The sequence below is a fragment of the Callospermophilus lateralis genome, chromosome 1, assembly GCF_048772815.1.
Source record: "Callospermophilus lateralis isolate mCalLat2 chromosome 1, mCalLat2.hap1, whole genome shotgun sequence".
In the NCBI taxonomy this organism is placed as follows: Eukaryota; Metazoa; Chordata; class Mammalia; order Rodentia; family Sciuridae; genus Callospermophilus; species Callospermophilus lateralis.
Window position 1 is genome coordinate 152,852,624 of NC_135305.1, and position 22,376 is coordinate 152,874,999.

The 22,376-nt window shown below is 52.4% G+C and overlaps 1 protein-coding gene across 3 annotated transcripts in view; it reads right to left on the reverse strand.

The window, feature by feature from the left end:
- Tbx5 (T-box transcription factor 5) overlaps positions 1-21,445 on the reverse strand; it is a 46,491-nt gene extending 25,046 nt beyond the window's left edge. The window contains exons 1-7 of one of the 3 annotated variants that reach the window (XM_077108994.1): positions 20,822-21,445; positions 16,625-16,809; positions 14,745-14,839; positions 12,514-12,633; positions 11,583-11,730; positions 8,116-8,268; positions 844-935 (exon numbers count right to left, since the gene is read on the reverse strand). In XM_077108994.1, the coding sequence (XP_076965109.1) occupies positions 844-935; positions 8,116-8,268; positions 11,583-11,730; positions 12,514-12,633; positions 14,745-14,839; positions 16,625-16,771 (755 nt within the window). In that variant the 5' untranslated portion in view covers positions 16,772-16,809; positions 20,822-21,445. Of the gene's footprint in view, positions 1-843; positions 936-8,115; positions 8,269-11,582; positions 11,731-12,513; positions 12,634-13,346; positions 13,427-14,744; positions 14,840-16,624; positions 16,810-18,483; positions 19,056-20,821 lie in introns of those variants that run through there. The other 2 variants (XM_077108993.1, XM_077108995.1) reach the window with 2 other exon arrangements.
- Positions 21,446-22,376: the final 931 nt, after the last annotated feature.

The window sequence follows — 22,376 nt, forward strand, 5'->3', positions numbered from 1 at the left end:
TCCAGAGCTAAAGCCACGGGCTTCCTCGTTTCTCTTCCCTCAGTCTCTGAAGGCATATGCCTGTCTCCCTGCCTGACTCTTCCTGTCACATCTTCCAAAAAGGAGAAGGAAAAACATCCCAAATGACTTCATTTTATTTTGAAACACTAAACCCACCAAAAGCGGGGAAGGAAGGAAAAAAAAAAAAAAAAACCCTCTTGGTCAAAACAGCTCAAGATGTGATTTCTGATTCTCTTGCCATATGGCAAGTTCGTCTGGAAGCCTCTCCCGAGCACGGAGAACTTTGACGACATCCACCGTGCCTGTTCCGTCTTTTCGAATCAGACCCCATCCCCACTCTGTGCATTCGCTCCAGACTCTTCTATTTGTCATATCAGCGGCTGCGACCACAGGATATGTAAAAATACCAAGCAATTTTTAGCACCAGCTTCCAATCCCCCAGCGCCCTGGACACCACATGGTGTCGAATTTTGTACTTCACCCCCAGGAAATCAAGTCATTAACTCCTCTCTCATTTACCGCGAGCCCATGCCAAAGAGAAAAGCCTTCCTCGGCTGTGACTTATGGGAAGAAAAAGGGAAAGGGACTCAACTGGGGAGAGAGATTGCAGAGGGAAGTGATGGACAAAGCCCAGCTCCCCTGGTTCTTCTCCCGCCTGGGAGCATCGCCCTCAGGTTGCTGATGGCCTCCTCCGTCGCATGGGACAGTTATCAGAAAGGGGAACGAGTCTTTCCTCCCCATCTCTGGGGGCCTGGTGCTCATGGGCAGGGTGGCCATGGCACGAGAGCTGAGTGGCCCTCCGGCTCCGCCAGGCACAGGGGGCACAGGGATCCGCTTTCCTACCTCTGCATTCTGGACATTCTGTGCAGCTCCATGTCGTCACTCCCCCGGAATCCTTTGGCGAAGGGATTGTTCTCGATCTTTAATTGCGTGATCTGAGGGAAGGAGGGAGAAGGGCCGTTTTACACTTTATTGCCACAAGACTACCTCAGGGACCACAGCTCCTACCGGTGCCATGGAAACGTGGCCTCGGGCAACCCAAAGAAGCAAATTAAGCCAGTCACGTCACCGGGACCCACCACTTCATTGGAGCGGAGGCTTTTGAAACATGTCCTAGCTCAGACTGCTTTTTTGGGGGGTGGGGGTGGGGGGCTGGATTCGGTTTGCACCTTAATTGGAGTCACATTCTGCCATCCTTCCAGCCAGAGTCATGAGTGTGTGCGAGTGTGTGTGAGTGCATATGTGTGTGTGTATGTGTGCATGCGTGCATGTGTTTAATCTGGGCACTTTGTATTTCCAGCACAGTGAAGGCCTCAACATTTGGTCCCCCTCCCCCGGCCCCCGAAACCCCCGCCCTGGGAAGCCTTGCATGTTGGCACGGGGGGTTGTATATCCGGCAGTGAGGCAATCCCCCGTTTGGAGAAAACTTGTCTTGATGGTGAGTTTCCAACAATCAAGTCATTTCATGGTTTCACAGACTTCACTGGCCCAGGTGGGAAACAGTGGCCAATAAAATAAACACGGACACGTGTGCGGATCACATCTATGACAGCGACCACACAGCTCTGGGCCGAGGGGGCTTCCCGAGCTCTGTCTGTCCTAGTGATCTGCAGGATAGGGAGCTGAGCAACAGAAAGAGGGTCTTTCTGAACGTCTTGGCCTGGAACTTTAATTTAAACCATCAACGCGTATTAGGGGAGTGTGAATGTGCAGTAGCCCATCCAGGTGACAGAGTGCATACATATGGCGTTTGCTAGAAGTAGTTCCTAAAAGTCATGTGCGAATTGATTTTTCTTTCTTTTTCGATTTTGTTTTTCAGAGCTGGGAATCGAACCCAGGGCCTTGCACACACTAGGTAAGCGCTAACCAAGAACTACACCCCAGCCCAGAATTCTCATAGACAGTCACAGTATAGGCACCAGGACATCAAGACTCTAGCTTCAGTCCTGGGGGGGGAGGGACCCTGTCACGATCACTGTCGTATCATAGATCACCTGTACACTGGTTTGCTTGATATTTATATTTAAATTGAACCCCTTTTTATTGAAATCTATTTTACCCAGAAATAGGATATCCTGGCGCACACCTGTTATCCCAGCGGCTCAGGAGGCTGAGGCAGGAGGATCGTGAGTTCAAAGCCAGCCTCGGCAACTTAGCAAGGCGCTAAGCAACTCAGTGAGACCCTGTCTCTGACAAACTAGAATCCCTTGCTATTCAATAAGGAGAAAGCCACTGTATCAAGATCTCTGTACTAGGACCCACAGAAAGCTCTACATCCAAACCCTGCCTTCCCCTGGTGGCAGGAAGAGATTAGGCGCTTTGGAAGACCTTTGGATCACCACACACCAACTTGTTCTGAAGGAAGGGCTGTTTCTCTTCCTCCAAGAGAAGACTAGAAAGATAACTGGGAAGGGAACTTTCTCCCCCTGACTTGGATCCAACTCGAGTGCCCCTGCAAAACGTCTCCCCTTACCCCAGCATGGACTTCGGGAAACTCTGGGCCAGGAATCATCAATGAATGCACACTTCTAAATTGCTCCCCTGAGCTGTTCTGATACATCCTGCCTCTAGAAGAAACAGCCTACATGGTTCCCTTCTAGCTACAAGACTCTATAATGAACCTGAAATCACTGCCTGAGGGCTGCGGTGTAGCTCAGTGGTAGAGCTTTGGTCCGGCATTGCAGGAGGCTATGGGTTCCACCCCCAGCACTGCAAACTAACAAACCAACCAACCGGCTCACTGACTTGCTCTATGTGTGATACCTGAATGCATAACAAAAAAAAAAACAAAAAAAAAAAACCATCTCACATTTTTAATATCTGACTCCAATAATCTGACATCCAGAAAAAAAAGAAAAGCTATGGTAAAAAAAATTCAAAAGGTCAGCAACTGCCAGGGGTTGAGGGGGAGGATGACAAGGCAGAACTCGGAGAATTTTTAGGGCAGTCAAGATCCTCTGTGGAACCCGGCCATGGTGGGTACCTGTCACTATATGGTTTGTCCAGACCCATAGCACCACATGACAGATATGAACGCTGAGGTCACAGCAGGTTTGGGGTGATAATGATGTGTCAATGTGGGGTCATCCATGTAACTAACAGACGGACCACGCTTGTAGGGGTGTTGACTGTGGGGAAGGCCAAGCACATGTAGGGGAGGTGCGTGGAAAATCTGTACTTTCTGGAACCACAAAGTGCTCTTTTACATCCATTTAAAAATATTTTGGAAGCCGGGAGTGCTGGCGCATACCTGTTATCCCAGAGGCTCAGGAGGCGGAGGCAGGAGGATTGTGAGTTCAAAGCCAGCCTCGGCAACTTAGCAAGGTGCTAAGCAACTCAGTGAGACCCTGTCTCTGAATAAAATACAAAATAGGGCTGGAGACGGGGCTCAGTGGTTGGGTGCCCCTGAGTTCCATCAGAGGTATCCAAAAAGGAAAAAAAATATTTTTGAAATACATGTATATACATACATCATGTGTTTGCACACATGTGTATACACATTCCCTTCCACCCTCTTTATTTATTTATTTGTTTTTTTTTTTTTCTGGCAATTGAACCCCACGTTGCCACTAAGCTACATCCTGGCCTTTTGATTGATTTTTTAAATTTTGATGCAGGGTCTCACTAAGACACCCAGGCTGGTCTTGAACTTGTGATCCTCCTGCTCAGCCTCCTGAGTCGCTGGGATTATAGGCGTGTGCCACTGCAGCTGGCTTCATTTTTTTTTTTTTTTTTTGTTTAAACTGGGCTCATTCCTGCAGATTTCTGATTTTGTCTTAACTCTTCACTGTGAGTTAAAAAAAAAAGAAAAGAAAAAGAAAAACTCTACAAAATCCTTTCACAAAATAATCTTCAACATGTACACTTTTGGACAGCTCATTTTAGGAGTCTAAGATTCCATCACCTATGGGGCTTTCCTTCCCACTCAGATTTCATCACAATGAATTGCAACTCAATGAATAATAAATCATTTAAAAAAAACTCATAAAAAGTGAAATTAGATCATTTAAACAGGAAGATCTCAGTGGCGTACGAGGCTGAGGTAGGAGGATGGCAAGTTTGAGGCCAGCCTCAGCAAGTTAGCAAGGCCCCAAGTAACTGAGTGAGACCCTGTCTCCAAATCTAAAAATAACAAGGGCTGGGGATGTAGCTCAGTGGGTATGTGCCCCTGGTTCAATCCCTAGTTGAAAGGAAGAGAGAGACAGAGAGAGATGTGGGTGGGTGGGTGGAGAGGGAGAGAAGAGAAGAAAAAGGAGGAGGAGGGAATCCTTTCCCCCAGGCCAACCCACCCCAGACACAGAAGTTGGTCCCTGCAAACGCTGAGGACAGGGAGGATGGGGACTCAGGGCTGCATAGTGTGGCCAACCCATAGTTACTGCCCCACCAAGAATTCAGAGTCAAAAGTTGCACAAGGAAAAAAAAAATGGGGGAGTTTTATTTTACCTGCAAAAGACTTTTGCTCAAATTCATTCCTTACACCCCAAACAAGGTCCCTTACTCCCTAATTCTTATGCTTTATCACCACAGCTTAAGAGAAATAGCCCAATTTGCTAAATAGAGACTTTTGGAGACGGAGTGTAGGCACCCTTAGGACCTAAGAAATGCCTTTGAGAAACATTGACAGATGAGCTTGTCTGCAAATGAGAATACCTGTCTCCACGTGTCCCCGTCCACTTGAACGACAACCCCGTCTGTAAAGTCCCCTTGTCAAGAGGCTGTGTGTGCTGGTTCAGGGGCACCTAAGCCCATCCACCTGGATGCTCCAGTTCTGCCAAAAGTCTCCCCTGAAACTCCCCCGCATTTGCCATACAGAGGTGCTCCCTCCAAAATCAGCATAAAACCGGATATCCGGGGGAGGGCTGGCCGTGGGGGTGGGGGGGAGGGCAAATATAAATACCAGCTCCAACTGGTGAGACAGAGGTTGTAAAAATTAATGAGAATAATTGTTGTGAATTCTTGCTTTTGAAAAAAAAAGAGGGCAGGAAAAAAAAAAAAAAAACTCATGAGAGCCAAAAATCTTAATTATGTCTCTCTATTAGGGGTTCATTTCCTGGTCCCAACCAGAAAGCTCGTACCTCATAAATATAGGCTGCGTACACAATGATTTAAGCAGGAGGAAAATGCTTTTTGATGGAAAAGTAAGTTAATATTGGGGGATAGAGCCGCTGGCATACATAGCCATGGTCGCAAGGGCAGGGAAATGAAATGCCCACGTGACCTTTTTTTAACACCTAAATATTTCTGGGCATGGCTGCCGAGAACTGCAGTGAAAACCTGACAAAAACATGTTTCACAGGGCGAGCGTCGCCAGGGAAGATTCGAGTGTTTAAATATCTTTCTCAAGCTGTCAACCATCTGGGGAAATAATTCCCAAATCCAGCTTGGGATCACAGCTGGGCTGAGGAAATATGTCTCGTCATTAGGAGCCCTTGTGGGCTCAGGCATGTGACTGCAGCCCAAGAAATGAGCTCTTGTCGCATGCCTACCCCCACCTGGTACCTGCGCCCACGTCCAGAAAGACCATCCCCAAAGCAAAGCACGGAGCTCTCAGACCAAACAAAAGGGGACTTGTATTTTCCCAAAGTGTCCTGGCAATCGAGTCGTCTGGATTGCTTTTCTTGCCCTGATCCTTTGTCCGAAGCAAAATACAAGATGAAGCATCCTTGAATTGACGACATGATCAGGGAATGAACCCAGGAAACCACAAAGAGGAACACTGGTAGTTCTTTTTCAACCACGGTAATAAGAACTTATTTAAAATCTCCCGTCTTTCCCATTCTAAAATAGCCAGGGAGTGACACTGAGTAGGCCGAGTGTTCCAGAATGTTCGTCTGGAACAGAGTTGCCCCTCCTAACCCATCAGTGAAGTCTTCCACCAACGGCTGGATCACCAGGACGGGCATTTGGAGCTAACTGGATGCCAAGCCCTGCCCTGCACCTCTCCAAGTCTATCTCGGGTCATCGTCCTGATGACCCTACAGGGTTGATGTTCTTATCATCCCCATTTTACAGATAGGAAAAGTGGATCAAGTCCATTGTCCAGAGTCGAGTGGATGTGAATCCAAACAGTCCGCCGCCCCCAGAGTCTCCCTGGCAACCTACACAGCGTAAGAGCCCAGCTGGATTCCACCCATGGAGTCAGAATTCTCAATACCCGTTCCAGGTGGGACAATAAAGTAATGAGAACAAGCCCACAAATCATATGCAACCCCGGCCGCTTATTTAAATCACACGTCGTATATCCATAGGGGAAATGTTTGCAGGGTCTTGGACTCTACTGGGAACGTGTACAGCCGTGGACTTGCTCCTCACACAGCAAATAGATGCCTTTGAGACTCTGAGAGTTAGAAGGGAGGGAAAATCCAGTGAGCCTGGATGTCTCCTAGGAAATCCTTCATCTGCCTGCCAAAGAATATGTCAGGCTGGCTAGAAAGACCTCTATGTGCAGTTCAGCTGGGCTCTCTGATCCAGATAAACAACAACAACAAAAGAATTCCTGTATGCAGACCCTGATTGTGATCATCAAATGCACCCGCATCTCAATGTACAGCTGAAGATGCACATTTTAGACCTGTGAGGATTTAGACAGACCAATGCACAAAATCCACTCGTATGCACCCCCCTCCTCAGGCATCCATTCACGTGCACAGATCACTAAATATATACAGGGCAGAGAAGAAAATTTTGAAAAGAAATTTGGGAGGTATTGGATATTTTCATGAGTTCCACCGAAAGTTTTACTGGCATGCACATATGTCAAGTATGAAGTTGTATGTATGCTTCAAGGGGCTGGGGAGTAGTTTAGTGGAAGAATGGGTGCTTAGCTTTGTCTATGGCCCTGAGTTCAATCCCCAACTCCCCCCCCCAAAAAAATGCATAAATAAATATGTACTTCAAATGTTGCATGTGATGTTATGCTATAAATAATGCTGCAAACAGAGAAGAGGAGAGGGAGACAGTGATCTCTTTGAGACCTACTCACAGCTGATGGGACCTAAGATCATAACTATATAGAATCCAGAATCTTTCCCCCAAGGGCCCAAGGTCTGATGTGGTTTTTAGCAGATCACTTTCAAGTGTGCACTCCTTCCCCTATGAACCTGGCCTTTCTTCAGAGAGAGAGAGAGAATTGGGAAAAAAAAAAAAAAAAAAAAAAAGATCTGATATACTACTCCTGGACTCTGTGTCGGATCTGGAAGCTCTGAGCATCTATACATGTAGGCGAGGCTTCAGCTTCTTGATTGCTATTTCTCCTGTGACCACACTGGCTTGCCACAGCCTTAGAGGAGACAGTTTTGGAGGAGCCAGATTCGAACTGACCTGAAATAGTTCTGCTGCCCTTGGGAATTTGGATTTCACTGTTTCTCACCCTTGGCTGGTTCCACAGGAGGAGAGGACTCAGGAAAATCTTCCTTCTCCTTTAAAAAAGCTGTGGCTTTTTTCTAGGGAAGGAGGCTCTCCCCTAAGATCAGGAAGGAGCCATCCATCACAGCTTGGCCTGGTCACTGACAACCTGAATTTGGAGATTACCCAAAGCCTGTTCTAACAGCCCTGGCCTCAGTGGGGGGATTATCTGCCACCCAGCCTGCTCTGGAATGACCTCCACGGGGTAACTGGAGGCTTTAGAGTGCTAAGGATTTCCAGGACAGGGGCCATGGGAGGGGGAGGGTCACGGCCATCCCCACACCCATCCAGGTAAGATGAGTGACCTGCCCTCACTCATCCCACAGGGACTGCCCCCGTCACCGTCCAACCTGGCCAACCTCACTTGACTCTAACAGAAGAGGTTCTTCCACGGAGGGTAGTGCAGCCACTTCCCCCTCCACGCTAAAATGATGCCTTCTGGTGGCATTTGAGTGAGTGGCCATCTAAATCATGACAAGTCAGTCAAACAGGTGTGTGTGCACATGACAGCTGCATCAAGCAGTAGGAACCACCCCACCCTTAGGCTGCAGTTCTGCCCTGCCCCGAACCTTGGGGTAGAAGTTGTGCAGGTGCACAGCGCGCACTGGTAGAGAGCCTGCCTCAGAGCACAAAGTGGCAGCCAGGACCAGACTGCATATTCACAAAGCCAGCAGACAGTCCCAGGTACTGCCTGCTGGGAGCGGGGCTCACCTTGTGATTCTGATAGGAAGTCACCGCAATAAATGCCGTCTCGGGGAAGACGTGGGTGCAGAACGCTGTATTTTTTGAACCAAATCCATTATTTTCATCTGCTTTCACGATGTGTAATCTGGGCTGGTATTTGTGCATGGAATTTAGAATAATCTAAAAATAATAAAGGGAATGAGATTGTAAGAAAATCAAAACTCCCTTTGTTTCCAGATAAATCCCTGCTCCCTCCCTCCCCCCCCCCCAATTAGCCTCCCGAGCAATAGACTCTTTCGGAAAAATAGTCATTTTTTTCCCTTCTGTTTTGAAAAGGGGCCAATGATTTCATTAAAAAGAAACATTTCAAAAATGACAATTTCCAACTAAAAAAGCCAAGGTAATATTCCAGGAATCTACCCAAGGCACACACAGCAGTAAATCAGAATTCTTAATAAAGTTTGCTTAATAAATTAACTCTCTGCATAGGGCACTTCCCACCCACCTCCCCAAAGGAAGCCTAGTGAGTCTGCTTTGGAGAGCAAATGAGTCTGGGGAAGGCTGAGCAGCAATTTTGGAATGACTAGAGTCAACAAACAAACAAATACCCACCCCTAAGCCAGCCAAACCCTTTAGTCATGTAAAGAAAGACACTAAGCTTTTGCAAAACTAGAAAGAAAATGAGACTTTTCCTGAGACTTGGACCTCAAATCTTGGCCCTTTGTGAAACAGGCAAACTAATGTCAATAAAGAGACTTTTAGGGGTGGGAAGTGCAGCCTGGCCTCTCAGGAGAGCCAGATATGGGCAGGAAGCACCCGGCAAACCACCCCATCAAAGGGCCCGACGGGTTGCCCTGGAGGCTCCCCTTCTCCAACTTTATCTCATCATCCACAACCAACGTCATCTCCAGGCTCGGAGCTGGTGCATCTGCTTGGGGGGCGGGGGCGGGGGGCGGGGGGATGTGCTTTTTCTCTCTCCCTCCTGCCCGCCTCCCCCATCGTAGGGTGCTTCCAGGAGAAGGTCTCCCTGCTTGGAGGACCTCCCCCGGACGCACGCTCTGGCTGGAGCCAGGACTATTCAGAAGCGATGAGCATCGCTTCTAATAAAACCGCGTTTGTTGTCCTGATGACGCCTGGATTTTGATGCTCCCGGACCATTAACACTAATATTTACCAAAACTGTCCTGGTCCATGCCCGCTGAATGGGCGAATCGCTGGCCTTTAACGGCCCCCAAATCTGGCCTGCTTTTTTCCCCAGGACCACAATCTGGAGCGACTGGGATTGTCTCAATGTCTTTGATTATTTGCATCGATGACCCTGGGGCAGGATTTTCGGACAAACCCGGGAGGCCCCGCAGCGCGGAGGGGGAGGGGCGGCCGCTCGCGGCCCGGCGCTGGCGACCCGGCCGGGGCTCTAATCTCCGGCCGCCGGGCCCGGCCGCCTCCCTGGCCGATAGCGACGCCGGCCGACCGGGGCAGCGTGGCGACAGAGAGACGCAGCGGCCCCCGAGGGCAGCCACAGCCCCCGGCCCGGCGCGGCCATCCTCCCGGCTTAGCCAAATTGCCTTGACGGCTGGGGACAGTGTGGAAACGTCAACGCCAGGGCGATCTAATGGCTCCTAATTTCATTAGGGAGGCTCTGGATTAAAAGTCCAGAGTTTGGGATAGAGCACCTCTCCCGCTTCCCTTGGGCTGCTCAGAGGGACCTGAACCCCCAAACTTGGGGCAGGGCTGTGCACCGTCCCCAGATGTCCACCCCAGAGCGACCCCAAAGGCACAGCAGAAAATCAGAGGGGAAAGCTAGGAGGTGGCCTGGGGTTGGGGGAGCCCTCACTTCCCAGCATGACTCCATCCCCTCCCCCGACCAAGCCCCCTGACTACCCAGCCAGGAGATGCACATGAGACCTTTACAAAATGGTCCCCACTTCCTCACAATCCCTTGAAATATAAAATGTCTGTTTGGAATCAGCAGAGCGACTCCTTACCCTGGGCCATCTCCCCACCCAGGAAAGACGGAGTTGATTTCTGCACTGGGTGCATCAGCAAGCAAGGCTCAACAGAAAGGAGGTTCTGCTGTTGGGCTGGATGCTTTCTGCACCCCTTGGGGCCCTCCTGGGGACACAGAAAGGGCAGGGGACTTTCTCCTCTCTGGCCGGCAGTTCAGCCTCTTCCCACTCCAGGGGCTGTGGCTGCCCGCGGGGGGCCGCCGCATCTCTCTGGGGTGGGTTTGTGCTGAGTCCTAAGACCTGGCAGGAGGAGATTCCTCATCTGAACTTTCACTACTGTGCTCCCTCATGGCCAAATCCATTCCCACCCCACCCCCTCCTTTCCCTAATCTGGAGACCACGTGTCACTCGGTTGCTGTACTCTGGAGAGACAACCTGGTGGGACAAAGAGTCTCAATGGACTTAGAGCTACCCTCAAATCCCTGATCCCAAATGCAAGCTGTGTGACCTTGGACAAGTCACCGCCCTCCCCGGTGCCTTTTGTCTTCCTCTCTAGGCTACAGTGAGGATCAAATGCCCCAGGTGAAGGAGCCCATTATGAAATGGTCAAAAGGTACCTCCTCACTGATTTCCTAGACTGTTCTATCTATTTCTACCATTAGAAATAATACAAAGAGATTTAGGGACATCCCCCCCCCAAAAAAAAGAATCAGTGTTTTGTTCTTTGTTTTCTTTTGAGGAAGAGGGGGTGACACCCTGCTGAGAATCCCCTAAAAACTACCTGCTGTCTGGGCAGGAGGTGGGAGGGGGCGGCTGCACACTCAATATCCAGCATATGCTGTCAGGGAATTCACCAGGTCCCCCTCTTGGGACCAACCTAGACTCCTCTGGTGGCTTCACTGGCCACCTGTAGAGAAGGGGCAGACCACCTCCCTCTCACCCAGGACATTTAAAAAATGAGGCAGAACCTGGAAGGGGACAGAGAAAATATAAGCTTCCCTATGAGGCCTCTTCTGTACTGTGTCCCTGCTGGGCCCGAGTGTCCATGTTGTTTGCATAACTGAAGGCCCCCACCTCTCACCGCACCTAAGGCACAGGCTGACCCCGAAGGCCCCACTGTCCAGGCCTGGGATGAGCAGCCCCAAGACTATGGACCCTCAGTAAAGGCAGAAGGTCGGGGGTTGGCGGCACAGATGCAGCCCCAGGCCAGGAGAATCGGGAGCCCTGGCTCCAGCCAACAGGGAAATACAGACCCAGGACCGTCCCACAGGAAGGACAGCTGAGGGTGGGCCCTCTGAGCAGGAGGGTGGTGGAGACAGAGGAGGAAGTGGTAACGAGGAAAAGAAAGCAAGGGGAAATCTGAATGAGGAGGTGAGAACTACAGAAGAAGGAAAGAGAGGAGGCGAGAGAGGGAGGAAAAAGAAGAAAATGAAAGACCAAAAGCCAGATCAAAAAGGGACCTGGGAGGGGGGAATATGGAGGAAAGAAATGGAGAAGCTGAGAAGAGCGGGCGGGGAGGCCGAGGACAAAGAGGGCCGGGTTACTTACGTGCCCAAAGGGGTCCAGGTGGTTGTTGGTGAGCTTGAGTTTCTGGAACGAGACGAGCTGTCGCATCCAATGTGCCCCTGTGGCTGGCGAGTCAGGGTGCACATAGAGGCGGCCCGGCATGGCAGGCTCTGCTTTGCCGGTCACAGACCTAAACCAAGGAGAGGCGTGACCTGGGGGCTGCGGTAGCAGAGGTACTGCACCAGGCAAGGGCTGCCAAGCACTGGCCGGGGACATCTGGAATCATCCTGACCCTCCCATCTCCTTTAGGCTCCCAGGTGCCCCTGAGTGCCTGGCGCCAGCATCCAGGCCAATCCCCTGGCCCGACTCTTTCTTCTTCCACCTCAAAGTTCCCCTAGCGCCAGGCGTGCCTGGGACCCTGTGGTGTCTCACGGCACACAACCAGGCCGGTTCTGGAAGCCTGAATGTGCAAAAGAAATCTTGAACACTCCTTAAGTGCTTTCAAAGAGGGCCTCCTCCTCTTCAAGCCCCTGCACTCCTGGCAGCCAGGGAGCAATCGACCCAAGGAATGGGCCTCTCCTCTCTTGCCTTTTTAAACTAAAATGCCACGGGCCGATTTTGTAATTTCATAAAGAAGCCATGTTCAAAGCAGGTAACTCATAAAAAATAACTGTAAATGGTTTTATGCCCCCCAGAAATACATCCAGGGCTTGGTAACAATACTCTTTTTTTAAAAATCCGGAGCCCATGTGTGCAGCAATAGAGGGCCCCGTTTCCTCTGAGCCTCAGTTTTCTGGTCTATCAAATGGGAACTAATGGCTGCAGGGGGGCGGGGGGGGGGGGTGTGTCAGCCGGCTGCAATAGAATAGTCATGTGCAAGCCTCGGAGCACACAGTGGGAGCTAAAAAATGTTTACTCGTTCAAGGTGGGGGATTCCAATTCCCTCCCTGCCCTCCTCCTGTCCGGTGCCTACCATTTATTATCTGCAAACTTATATCTGTGGTCGTCCGCAGGAACAATGTCCATGAGGAGGATATACTTCGTTTTGGGATTAAGCCCAGTCACCTTGACTTTATAACTGGGAAACATCCGCCTAGGAGAGAGAGGGGGAGGTGGGGAGAGGGAATTGATGTCACTATTCTGAGAAGCATGTCTGCAGATTTTAATGGAAAATGCAATTCCTTGAAACAAGTAAAACGGAGGAAAAACTGGCTCCACTCCACTCTCCCTGAGGTCCATCCCGGGTTTCCCTTGAAGTTCTGGTGTGGGGAGGAGGAAAGCAAAGGGATGGGAAAGGAGGAGGCACCTGGGTACCTGTGGGGACCTGGGAGAAATAGCAACCGGAGGCTGCTTAGAGAGAAGTGGTTTTAAAGAAGGCTTGAAAGGGACCCCCTTTCAAATCCAACTAAATGCTCCTCTCAGAGCCAGCCACCTACTCTGGAGGAAAGGACTCTACTGGGGTCAAACCTAGCCCCCTGCCATCTGCCCAGGTGCTCTGCTCCACCCTTGCATGACTGCAGCGTCAGGACACACCGAGGAGTGCGCCCTGGGGACGCGCAGCCCGTGGGTGTGCGTCTGCCCGGGTCCTAGCTTTTGTTGTCCGCCCTCAGGGGCGGGGATTAGCGGCAGTTCCCAGTTTAACTCGGTGGGTGACCCCGACGGGGTCTCCAGCCGGAGTTCATTCTTAAAACTCCACACTTCCCCAAGGTGCCTGGCTCTCTTCCTGGGGCAGTCTACGTTCCTTGGCCCTCGGAAAGAAATTCCAAATCTATCCAGATTTGGTTGCAGCAAGAGCTGGGGCCTGACCTGGGGTCGGTGGGCGGAAAGCCGATGCGCGCAGCAGCCTGGTGCCGGCTACTTCTGGGCGCGGGGCGCACTCCACGCTCCCATCCCGCCTCGTGAGTTGTACGCCCCGGGAAGCAAGGCTCCTCCCGGCTGAACTGGGGCGAAAGGACCAGATGCTGGACCTGGGCTGGCTCCGCGCTGGCGGGCAGGGTGAGCCGAGGCCTCTCCCTAAGCCTCGGTGTTTATCTGGCCGAGCAGCGCGCCTGGCTGGAGGCGGAGGCTCAGGAGACTTCGCAGGCCTTTTATAGTTACATCCTCGGCTCAGGCAAGGGGGGAAAGGATCCCAGCCCAGGCTTTCCTTCCCCGGCGGACTGGGAAGAGGACCTCAGTGCCTTGGTATAAACAGATCGCGCACCTCCCAGTTCACTCCGGCCTTGGGCCGAGCGGAGGAGCCGACATTGTTTAATTTCAAATAATAATAAATGTCACGGTTGTCAGTTTATTGTGGGAGGCTTGGAGCAAGAGAAACCGCGGCGTCTGCAGAGTCGGCTGCACCCTCCGCCTTCGCACACCCAGCGCCGTGGGCCTGCCGGCCTCCCTCGCTCCACGCGCGCGCTCTGCACAGACCCGAGGCCCTCCGCCCTTCCCGGCGTGGAGGACCCCTCCAAGCCCGGGGATGCTTGTGGCGGGGATGTCCTCAGGCCTGGGCAGGAGCCCTCTCACACAGGGAGGCACCGAGCTAGCGGCACGACTCTGCCGTCCCCTCCCCCATGAGTCTGGCTTTTCCAGCTCCAACTCCGCGAGCTTTGAAGGGGAACTCTGGGGCCAGTCTTGGCCAAGAGGCCGTGTTTATCGGTGTCTGCGTATAGAGCTCCACCGAGCCCCGGTTCAGTTTCAAAGGCTTCGCCTGCGTTCTATAAACAATGGAAGAGGTAGCGAAGACATCCAAAAATTCAAAGTTTGGCCATCGGGTGGGACGCTGGAACCACTCCAAGGTCAGGGAGGGTGGGGATGCGGGTGGGGGCGAGGGATCCAGTCCGAAACCTAGGAAACCCAAAGCCCTGCTCTGTTTTCCCTTTCTCTCTCCGCTCCATTCTTCCTCTTCTTTCTCTCACTACAAATCCGTCCAGAGAGCATGGCTTCCATGCTTTTTATTCTCCCTAAATATAAGCTGGAAGAAACACCCAGCTTCCAGAGTTGAGGGTTTGGGGTGCATCCCCATCCTTCTGAGGGCCAGTGGAAGTATTCTCAATGTGCCTCTTTAACCAGAATTGAGTCAAATATTTTATCCCCCCTCCCCCAGCTAATTCTTTCTCTAGACTCCACTCCTCTCTCCCCTGCTCCCCGGCCACATTTCTTCTTCTTCTTCTTCCCTCCCTCTGCGCCCCTGTGCTCCCTCCAGACCCTCAGCCGACTTACCTTCCAGCCTTCGTTATGATCATTTCTGTGCCCACTTCGTGAAATTTCAGCCACAGTTCTCTTTCGTGGAGAAACACCTTGATTCCTTCCATGCCCTGCAGGCACAAGAGAAAGATGGCAAGTGAGAAGCTTGGGTGGCAGTGGACATTTCTTCCCAAACTGCAAGACGGCTTCTCCCACCGCCTTGGTGCCTGTGGACTCAGAGGGTGAAAAGTGCCTCAGTCAGCTGCAGAGTTGTCTGGGCTCTGGAGCACCCTACAGCCTCCGCCCAGGAATCCCGGTGCCGGCTCAGCTGTGAGGGGGCAACCAACAACTACTTGATTCTCCAGTGTCCTACAGTCCCCCTAATGCCCTCAACACAAAGTTTGAGAGTCATCACCAACATTAGGGGTCTCCAGGACTGTGGGGAGGACCCACTGGCCAATCTCAATTCACTTCCAGCTGGGAACAGGGGGCCTCAATCTAGAAAAAATAAAACACAGAGAACTTTCTTTGGAGACACCCATATGTCCACTCGCAAACCTTATGGATATGCAACTCATGTGCCTGTGAATGTTTACCCTCCATCATGGTAGAACATACAAGGAATTTTAAATATAAAAAATTTATTATGATTATGTGATATGTTGCTACAGTTGAGAACACAAATTCTATCTTAATAACCTTCCCGGGCCCTCTGTTCACTTTCAGCAGTTTGGAATATGGGGAACAGCCGAAACCCATGTTTTCACTTTCGACGAAAAGTTATTTTACAAAATCAACGCAAAAAAAAAAAATAGATATGACGTCTTTCTTTAGAAACAATGGATAATTGTCTAAAAAGTGGATTTGCTTTTCCAGAAAAGAAAAAATTCTGAGCCCCGAGCCCTGGGTACACTTCCATCATCCCAGCAACTCAGGGTGGTGAGTTCCAGGCCAACCTGGGCGATTTAGCAAGACCCTGTCCCAAAGTTTAAAAATAATAAATTAATTTAAAAGCCTGTGTAAGGCCCTGGGTTCAATCCCCAGTACCAAAATACTAAGGATGATGATGAGTCTGTAAGTTTCCCTAACTATGCTTGGAGGCTGTGTAAATATTACGCCTGTTTTCCTGAAATATGAAGACAAAAGAGAAAGTCTGAAAGGGCATCGAAATTTAAGGAAGGCTGAAGCTATGTGTATGAATCTCTTCTGGTCAAGTCAACTGCTTTGCGGTCTGTGACATCTATTTTAAAACCGTCATCGGTCTTGTGGCCGCCTGGTGCACCCAGTGAGCCGAGGGTTAGGGCTCAGAGCGCAAGGCAGGGCTCCTCCCTCTGCTGGGGCCCAGCTTCAAGCCAGGCGAGCCCGAGACTTCCTGTGCCCTCTCGGGCCGGCCTCCTGCGCTCCCCTCGGCCTTCGAGGGCGCGCTAGCCCGCCAGGCCCCGACCGCAAGACAAATGGTGCGATGCGCCGGTCTAGGCAGCGGGGAAGGCTACGGGAGATCTAAAGAAGGGTCAAGCCATCGCTCATGCCGGCCTGAAGCAGCCGCTGACCCGGCTCTTAATAAGGTGCTCAGGGCCAATTCTACACCTAATGCAGCAGGCCAGGAATTCTCTGGGCTATTGTTTGCTGACCTCAAATAGCCGGATAATTGAGATTTCTCTAACAATTTAACTAGCTTTCAAAAATCCTCAGGCCATAAAGATAATCTCATAATAAAATGCATTGGAATAGACTGGTATTTGGGGAGACAGGGCAGAGAGCAGTGGAACTGAGTGGGAATAACAAGGAAAAGGGACCATAATAAGCCTTAGGCTCCCCATCCCTCCCGTGCGCCGGCAGAAGGAATCCAGCAAACCAGCGAGACTCCAGTGGGCTTTGGTGTCTGCAAAGGGCCTTCAGGTGCAGGGTCTGCTTACCTGCTGGGTGAAGGCGGCCTGCGGAGACGACGGGGACTTGCTGGGAACCCCTAGTGTAGTCTCCGGTTTTGAATCGCAGGACAGGTCTTTGGAGTCAGGCTCCAGAGGCGTGTGCGCCAGGCCAAAGCCCTCGTCTGCGTCGGCCATGGTGCGCCCAGGGCCCTGTGCCCGTGCGAGGTTCTGCTCTGAGAGAGAGAGTTGGAGAGTGGAGAGTACAGCTTCAGTGACAGGAGGCAGCAGTTTGACCCCGTTTCCAGCTACCAGCCCCTCGGTTCCCAGCTGAAGGAAGCGGCAGAAAGTCCTATTATTATTATTACTATTATTCTCTGACCACGCACAGTCTCTTGCGAAAGACCCGCGTCAGACCCGGAGGAGGAGAGGCCCCCATCTCCCCTGCACAGGCTCTCCACGATAAGCGAGCTGCCCGTCAAATTTGTCTGAACTCCTGAAAGAGCCAATAAAGATAAGAGTCGGTATTTTTGGAAGCCATTGGGTACCAACCAAATACAAAACAAAACAAAAACTCAGTCTCCTTTTGAGAATTTCTTTTTTTTTTTTTTTTTGTCAAACTGCAGGAGGCCATCGGATTTTTTTTATATTATTATTAAACCTCAAGAGAGGAATAGTTACCTGCAGCAGGCAGAATGCTTGCAGTAACCCGCCTCTAGCAAAACCCCCAAACCGAGGAAGGATGTCCAAACTGAGAGACCAGGTTCAAAAGAGAATTCGTGTACATCTTTATCAGCTACAGGCCCTAAGATGAAAAGTCCTCTAAGAAAAGGAAAAAAGTCATCCCTTAGCTCCAACACTAAGCAAGACTTATTTTAAAAACTAAAACGTAGCCATACGGAAGGCTCCCGAAGGAAAGCGGCGGCTCTGCAGGTCGGAGAGAGAGGAGCACCCGGTGCCGGCCGCCAGCGCTCCGCAGCCGGCCGGGGGTGCGTGTTCTCCCGGCTGGCTCGGCTCTCCGCGCTGGGTATTTTTTCCAGCGTCCAGGCCGAGGGGAGCGTCTCCAAGCTGCAGCCTGGCCTGGCTCGCTGAAACGGCAGGCAGGACTGGCTCCGGGTTGGAGGGGACAAAATCGGTCCCGCAAAAATCCTGGGCTCCAGGCGTTGAATGGGTCTCGCGTTCTGCCGCGGTGGGGAGAACGGCCCGGGGTCGCAGGCGTAAGAGGATGGGACCCGCAAAATCGCAGCCACAAGGCCGTTGGAGCCGGGATGGGTCTGTCTGCTTCCAATCTCCTCCACATTTCCAAGGAGGGATTCCCACCACCGTCACCACCACCCTGCCGCGAAGCACGGCAAGATTTTGGGAAAGGAGTGCAAACGACGGTCCCTGCAGCATAAGCTTAGGCAAGCGGTTGAATTTCCCTGCTCTGTAATGGCTCAGACCTAAACATGGGACCGAGAAGGGCAGCTTCTGAGGCCAGACCTCCAAGCAGCTTCCTTCCCCTCGGCCTTGGGGCTTTGGGGGAGGCAGTTCTAGGAGCTCCGGCAGCCTGCTTACAACAAAAGAACGCAGGGCCGGCGCCCCCCACCCCCACGCTCCCATTCACTGCGGATCCCGGAGAAAATCCCACCGCGCGCCCTTGCCAGGGTCCGGGGGAGCTCGGGGCTGGCGGAGACGAACAAGATGCGGTTTGACAGAACCAGGCCGCGCGTCCTGCAAGCCTCAACGCCTCTCCCCCAGCCGCGGCCGCCTCCCGGGCTGCACTCGCCCGGCATCGCCGGCCGCGCAAACCCTCTTCGAGCCGGGCGCTGCAAGACGCAGCTGCAGTCCGCCATTCGCGCCTCTGCAAGCGGACTCCCCGCTAGCAGGCTCCCTCCCGAGTCTCCCGGGCCATCTGCGGGGACCATTACCTCGCTTGGAGGAGCCGGTGCGTTCACCACATTCCCTCCTGGCTCCTAGCAGGCAAGCCGGCGGCGAGGTGGAGGTGCAGGCATGGTGACTCCGAGGTTTACGCTGGGGACTGCTTGCCCAGCCTAGCGCCTACTCTGCCTACAAAGGAGCACCCACCGCTGGAGTCTCCGCGGCGCCTGCCCACCTCCAACACACACCTCCTCGGTGTGCGACTGCTCTCCTAAAAGGCTCCGACTTGTCAGGCGCCACAAGGGCTCCGAAAAATACAAAACAGCAGCTTTGGGAGTGCCAGCAACCTTAGAACCGAGTCCTCCCTTGCACCCCCAGGGAGGGAAAGTAGGGAGACAAGAGAAAGCCGCGGGGAATTGTCCAAGTCCTTCTCTGAGCACCGCTTTCAGGGTTAAAGTTCCGGAATTTGAGGTAAGAGTCTCGGAGAGTCAGAGTCTCTCTCTCTCTCTCTCTCTCTCTCTCTCTCAGAAATACAAGCCAACTTTTCTGAGTTCAGTGACGTTGAATTGCCTTGATGCTTACAAAGTACTGAAATTGCCTATCCAACTAGCTCCCACCGCACACTGCCTGCCCCTTCTCTCTCTCTCTCTCTCTCTCTCTCTCTCTCTCTCTCTCTCTCTCCCTCTCTCCCCCTCTCCCTCTCCCCCCACCCTCCACCCTCCTCCACCACCTTTTCCACTTTTCCACTAGATTTCCCGAACATTCAAATCACAACAGGACTCTCAACCTCAGACCTGGCAATGGTCCCCTCCTCTTTGCCCTCTCCCCAACCTTCATCCATCTCCGTTGCTCTAGACCAGCAGTGGCTGCACAAGAAAAGAAAAGAAAAAAGCCTTCACAAATCCTGGTAAACCCAGCCCCGCTTCTATCCGGGAAGTACAGTAATTTCAGCAACTGGCCATGCACAGGACTGAGTCTGAACACACCAGGAGTGTGCCCGCATGCACACACACACCCACACACATACACACATATACACACACACACACACCACGGAATGGGCCTCTGAAGCCTGCATCCTGTCTCCAGAAGTGGCCTCAGAGGGAGAACTGTGTGACCCCCACCTAGCTAGACAGAGACCGGGTGGCTGCCCTGACATCTCTCCTCCACCCCCCACTTCTCACCCCCACTCTAAATGACTGTGGGTGAGGCAGAGTGAAGGTGCACTGGGATGGGGGCCAAGATCACAGATGCCAAGAAATCACCATCAGTCCCCAGCTTCCACACCCCCCCCCCACTTCTGCCAGGGTCAGCAGGCTGCCCTGGCAGGACATATACACAAGGCAGTGCCCGGTTTTATTAACATAATCAAGCCGTCATTGGAAACTGGCTGGGTCTGCATCTCCATGCGCTCCTCTCTCTGTCCCTCTCTGAAATGTAGTATTTTGAGGTTCAGTTGAAGAGGCCAATAGAAGCATAAACACAAGAGGTCTCTGTGTGAGCAGACCCAGATCGGGGCACCAAGTCTGGGTGCTTGGAAGAAATGTCAGGAGTTCCTCTGTTTTCCCATAGTGTGCCCCTGTTCTTGTTTGGGACTCTAATTAGGGACGCAGGTCCAGAAAATCGAGATCTGGAGAGAAGGATGTAGGGAGCAGAAATGACCCAGAGACCATCAGTGATGTGGCCCTCTGTGACTGCCCTGCCAATTTCCCAGGTCAGGTCACCACTGCAAAATTCCAAAGTGGACTGTCCAACCCTAGATGTGGGGCAACTTGGGAGTAAAGCAACTCTCCACCTTGCGGGTTTGTTTTCAAATAGACCTTGGCTAAAGCAATTTGTTTATTTGTGCAAACACCTCTGCTCTCCCAGAATGTCAGCTCAGAGGCTAAGGAGGCAACCTCGGGCCAAGGGTGGACACCAGCGATGCTATCAGAATGAGCCTGAATTTCCACGTCTCTGCTGGAAGGAAGGGGAAATCCAGAAAGATCTCTCCAATCCCTTTAAATTCGTAGAGATTTGCGGATGAAATTAATTCCCATAAATAATCTGTAGGCCCTTCCCAAGAGGGAAAAATCTGGACTCCCCCAAGTAATAGCCCAGCCAGATTCACTTCGTTCCTGGAGCTTAGCTATATGCTTGCTGCCCGCCACTGGGCAAAATCGGATTTTTAAACCTGGCGGTTGTGGGGGGGGGGATCCATTTTTGCCAGGTGACGCACCGAGGGCAAAATGCAAGAGGGTGCCTTCCTATCTTGCTCGGGAACAGCAGCAGAGCTGGGTGGGGGCACCCAACAAGGCAGAATTGGGGTGGGAAGCAGAGATCCGCCAGCAGAGGAAATTAGGAGCGAAATCTATCCCCCCCATCCCAAGTCGCCAGGTCCACACTCACCTCCAAAAATCCCACCTCTTCTTTCCAGAAGGCAGCAGGGACACCTCCCTGAGGCAGGGGCTCAGGTGAAGAACTTTGAAAGCACCCCGAAAAAGAAATCTTTTAAGGTCAGGCCTTCTTCTAGGGTCTGTCAAGAGGAACACGGCACCTCCCAGCTCCTAGTTGGTTTGTGGTCTCCGACAAATTAAATATTACTGTTTATTACCAGGCATACCCCAATAAAATAAAGAGGCAACCAGGCGATACGGACTATCTCACCAGCCGCTGCACCTATAGGACTCAGAGACGTCATGAGTCACGCAACCGGCCGGCGCACTGCCACGCTTGACTGGGGGGCAGCGGCGGGAGGTTGATTTCTCTCCATCTTCGTCTCTCAGTCCTGGATCTTTGCGGCCACCAGTCCCGGACGCCTCGGCCCCGGGGAATAAATAAAGAAATAAACAAATCCCGTGCTCTCCGGGGCAGTGGGGGTGGTGACCATAAGACACGAATAGAGCCAAGATCGATTTTCTCAGAGAGGGGGAGAGGAGGGGATAACAAAGTGGGCTGGGAGTCCACCTCGGGCCCCCACTGGACAGAAATCGAGTTGTTGGGGGGGGGGGGACTGAGGACTCTTGCAGGAGACAAGGGATTCTTAGTATTTAAAACGTACTTGTTATTTTCTTTCCAGAGGAGGAGCAGTTGTCAAATGAATGTCCAGGCGCCCCTCTAGCTGGTCGTGTTTGGTACGCGAGACCTGAGCGCCCAATTGCCGACCTGCATGGCAGTCAGGATCTGCTCTCACCAAGGGGGAACCAGACAGAGAAGTTCCCAGGCAGAAAGGTGTTCGCCCGCAATGTGTCTCGCAGCGGGGAAAGGCCATTCTGCGAAAGCTCCTTTAACCAGGTCTGGGGATGCAATTTGTCCCGGCGTGGCCCGGCGGGGGCGGGGTGCGAGTGGGTGGTGGGGTGGGGGTGGGGTGGACAGGGGTGATTTCTGCAGAGAAAAAAATAATCGCGCCAGGTCCCGCGGAGGGACGAGACACCCTATTTGGTTGTGTAATAACAATTATTTCTAATGTGAGCAATGGGCCTAATGGCTAAGACGCGTGGATGTCCGCAAGCTTTTGCACGCATTTGGAAACCCTCGGCGTTGGGTTGCGAAACGCACCGCGTAGACGCCCCTGGCGGCGCCGAGCGAGGAGCTTAGGCCTGCCCCGCAGAGCCAGCGATCGCCAGGCCTTCCGCAAGGGTAAGTTCCCGCCCAGGGGCCCCGAGGGAGCCGGGCGTCTGAATCTCGACTCGTCCTTAGCTTCGGGGTTAGTTCGGGGTTCGATCCTGGGTTTTGCGCGCCCCCCACCCCTAGGGTTTTCGGAAGCCTGAGCTGGCTGCAGGCCGGGTCTACCCGGGATTGCAGCGGCCGCGAAATGTGGAGGACGCAGTCGGCAGAGCAGCGGCCCGGGCCAAGGTCAGGCCCTCGGGGAGAGTGGGCAGTGGCTTCTGCGGGCGCCCGGGCCGACCGGGCCGCAGACCTTGGCTGCTTCCAGCGAGCCCGATCCGCGTCCCTCCTCGCGGCC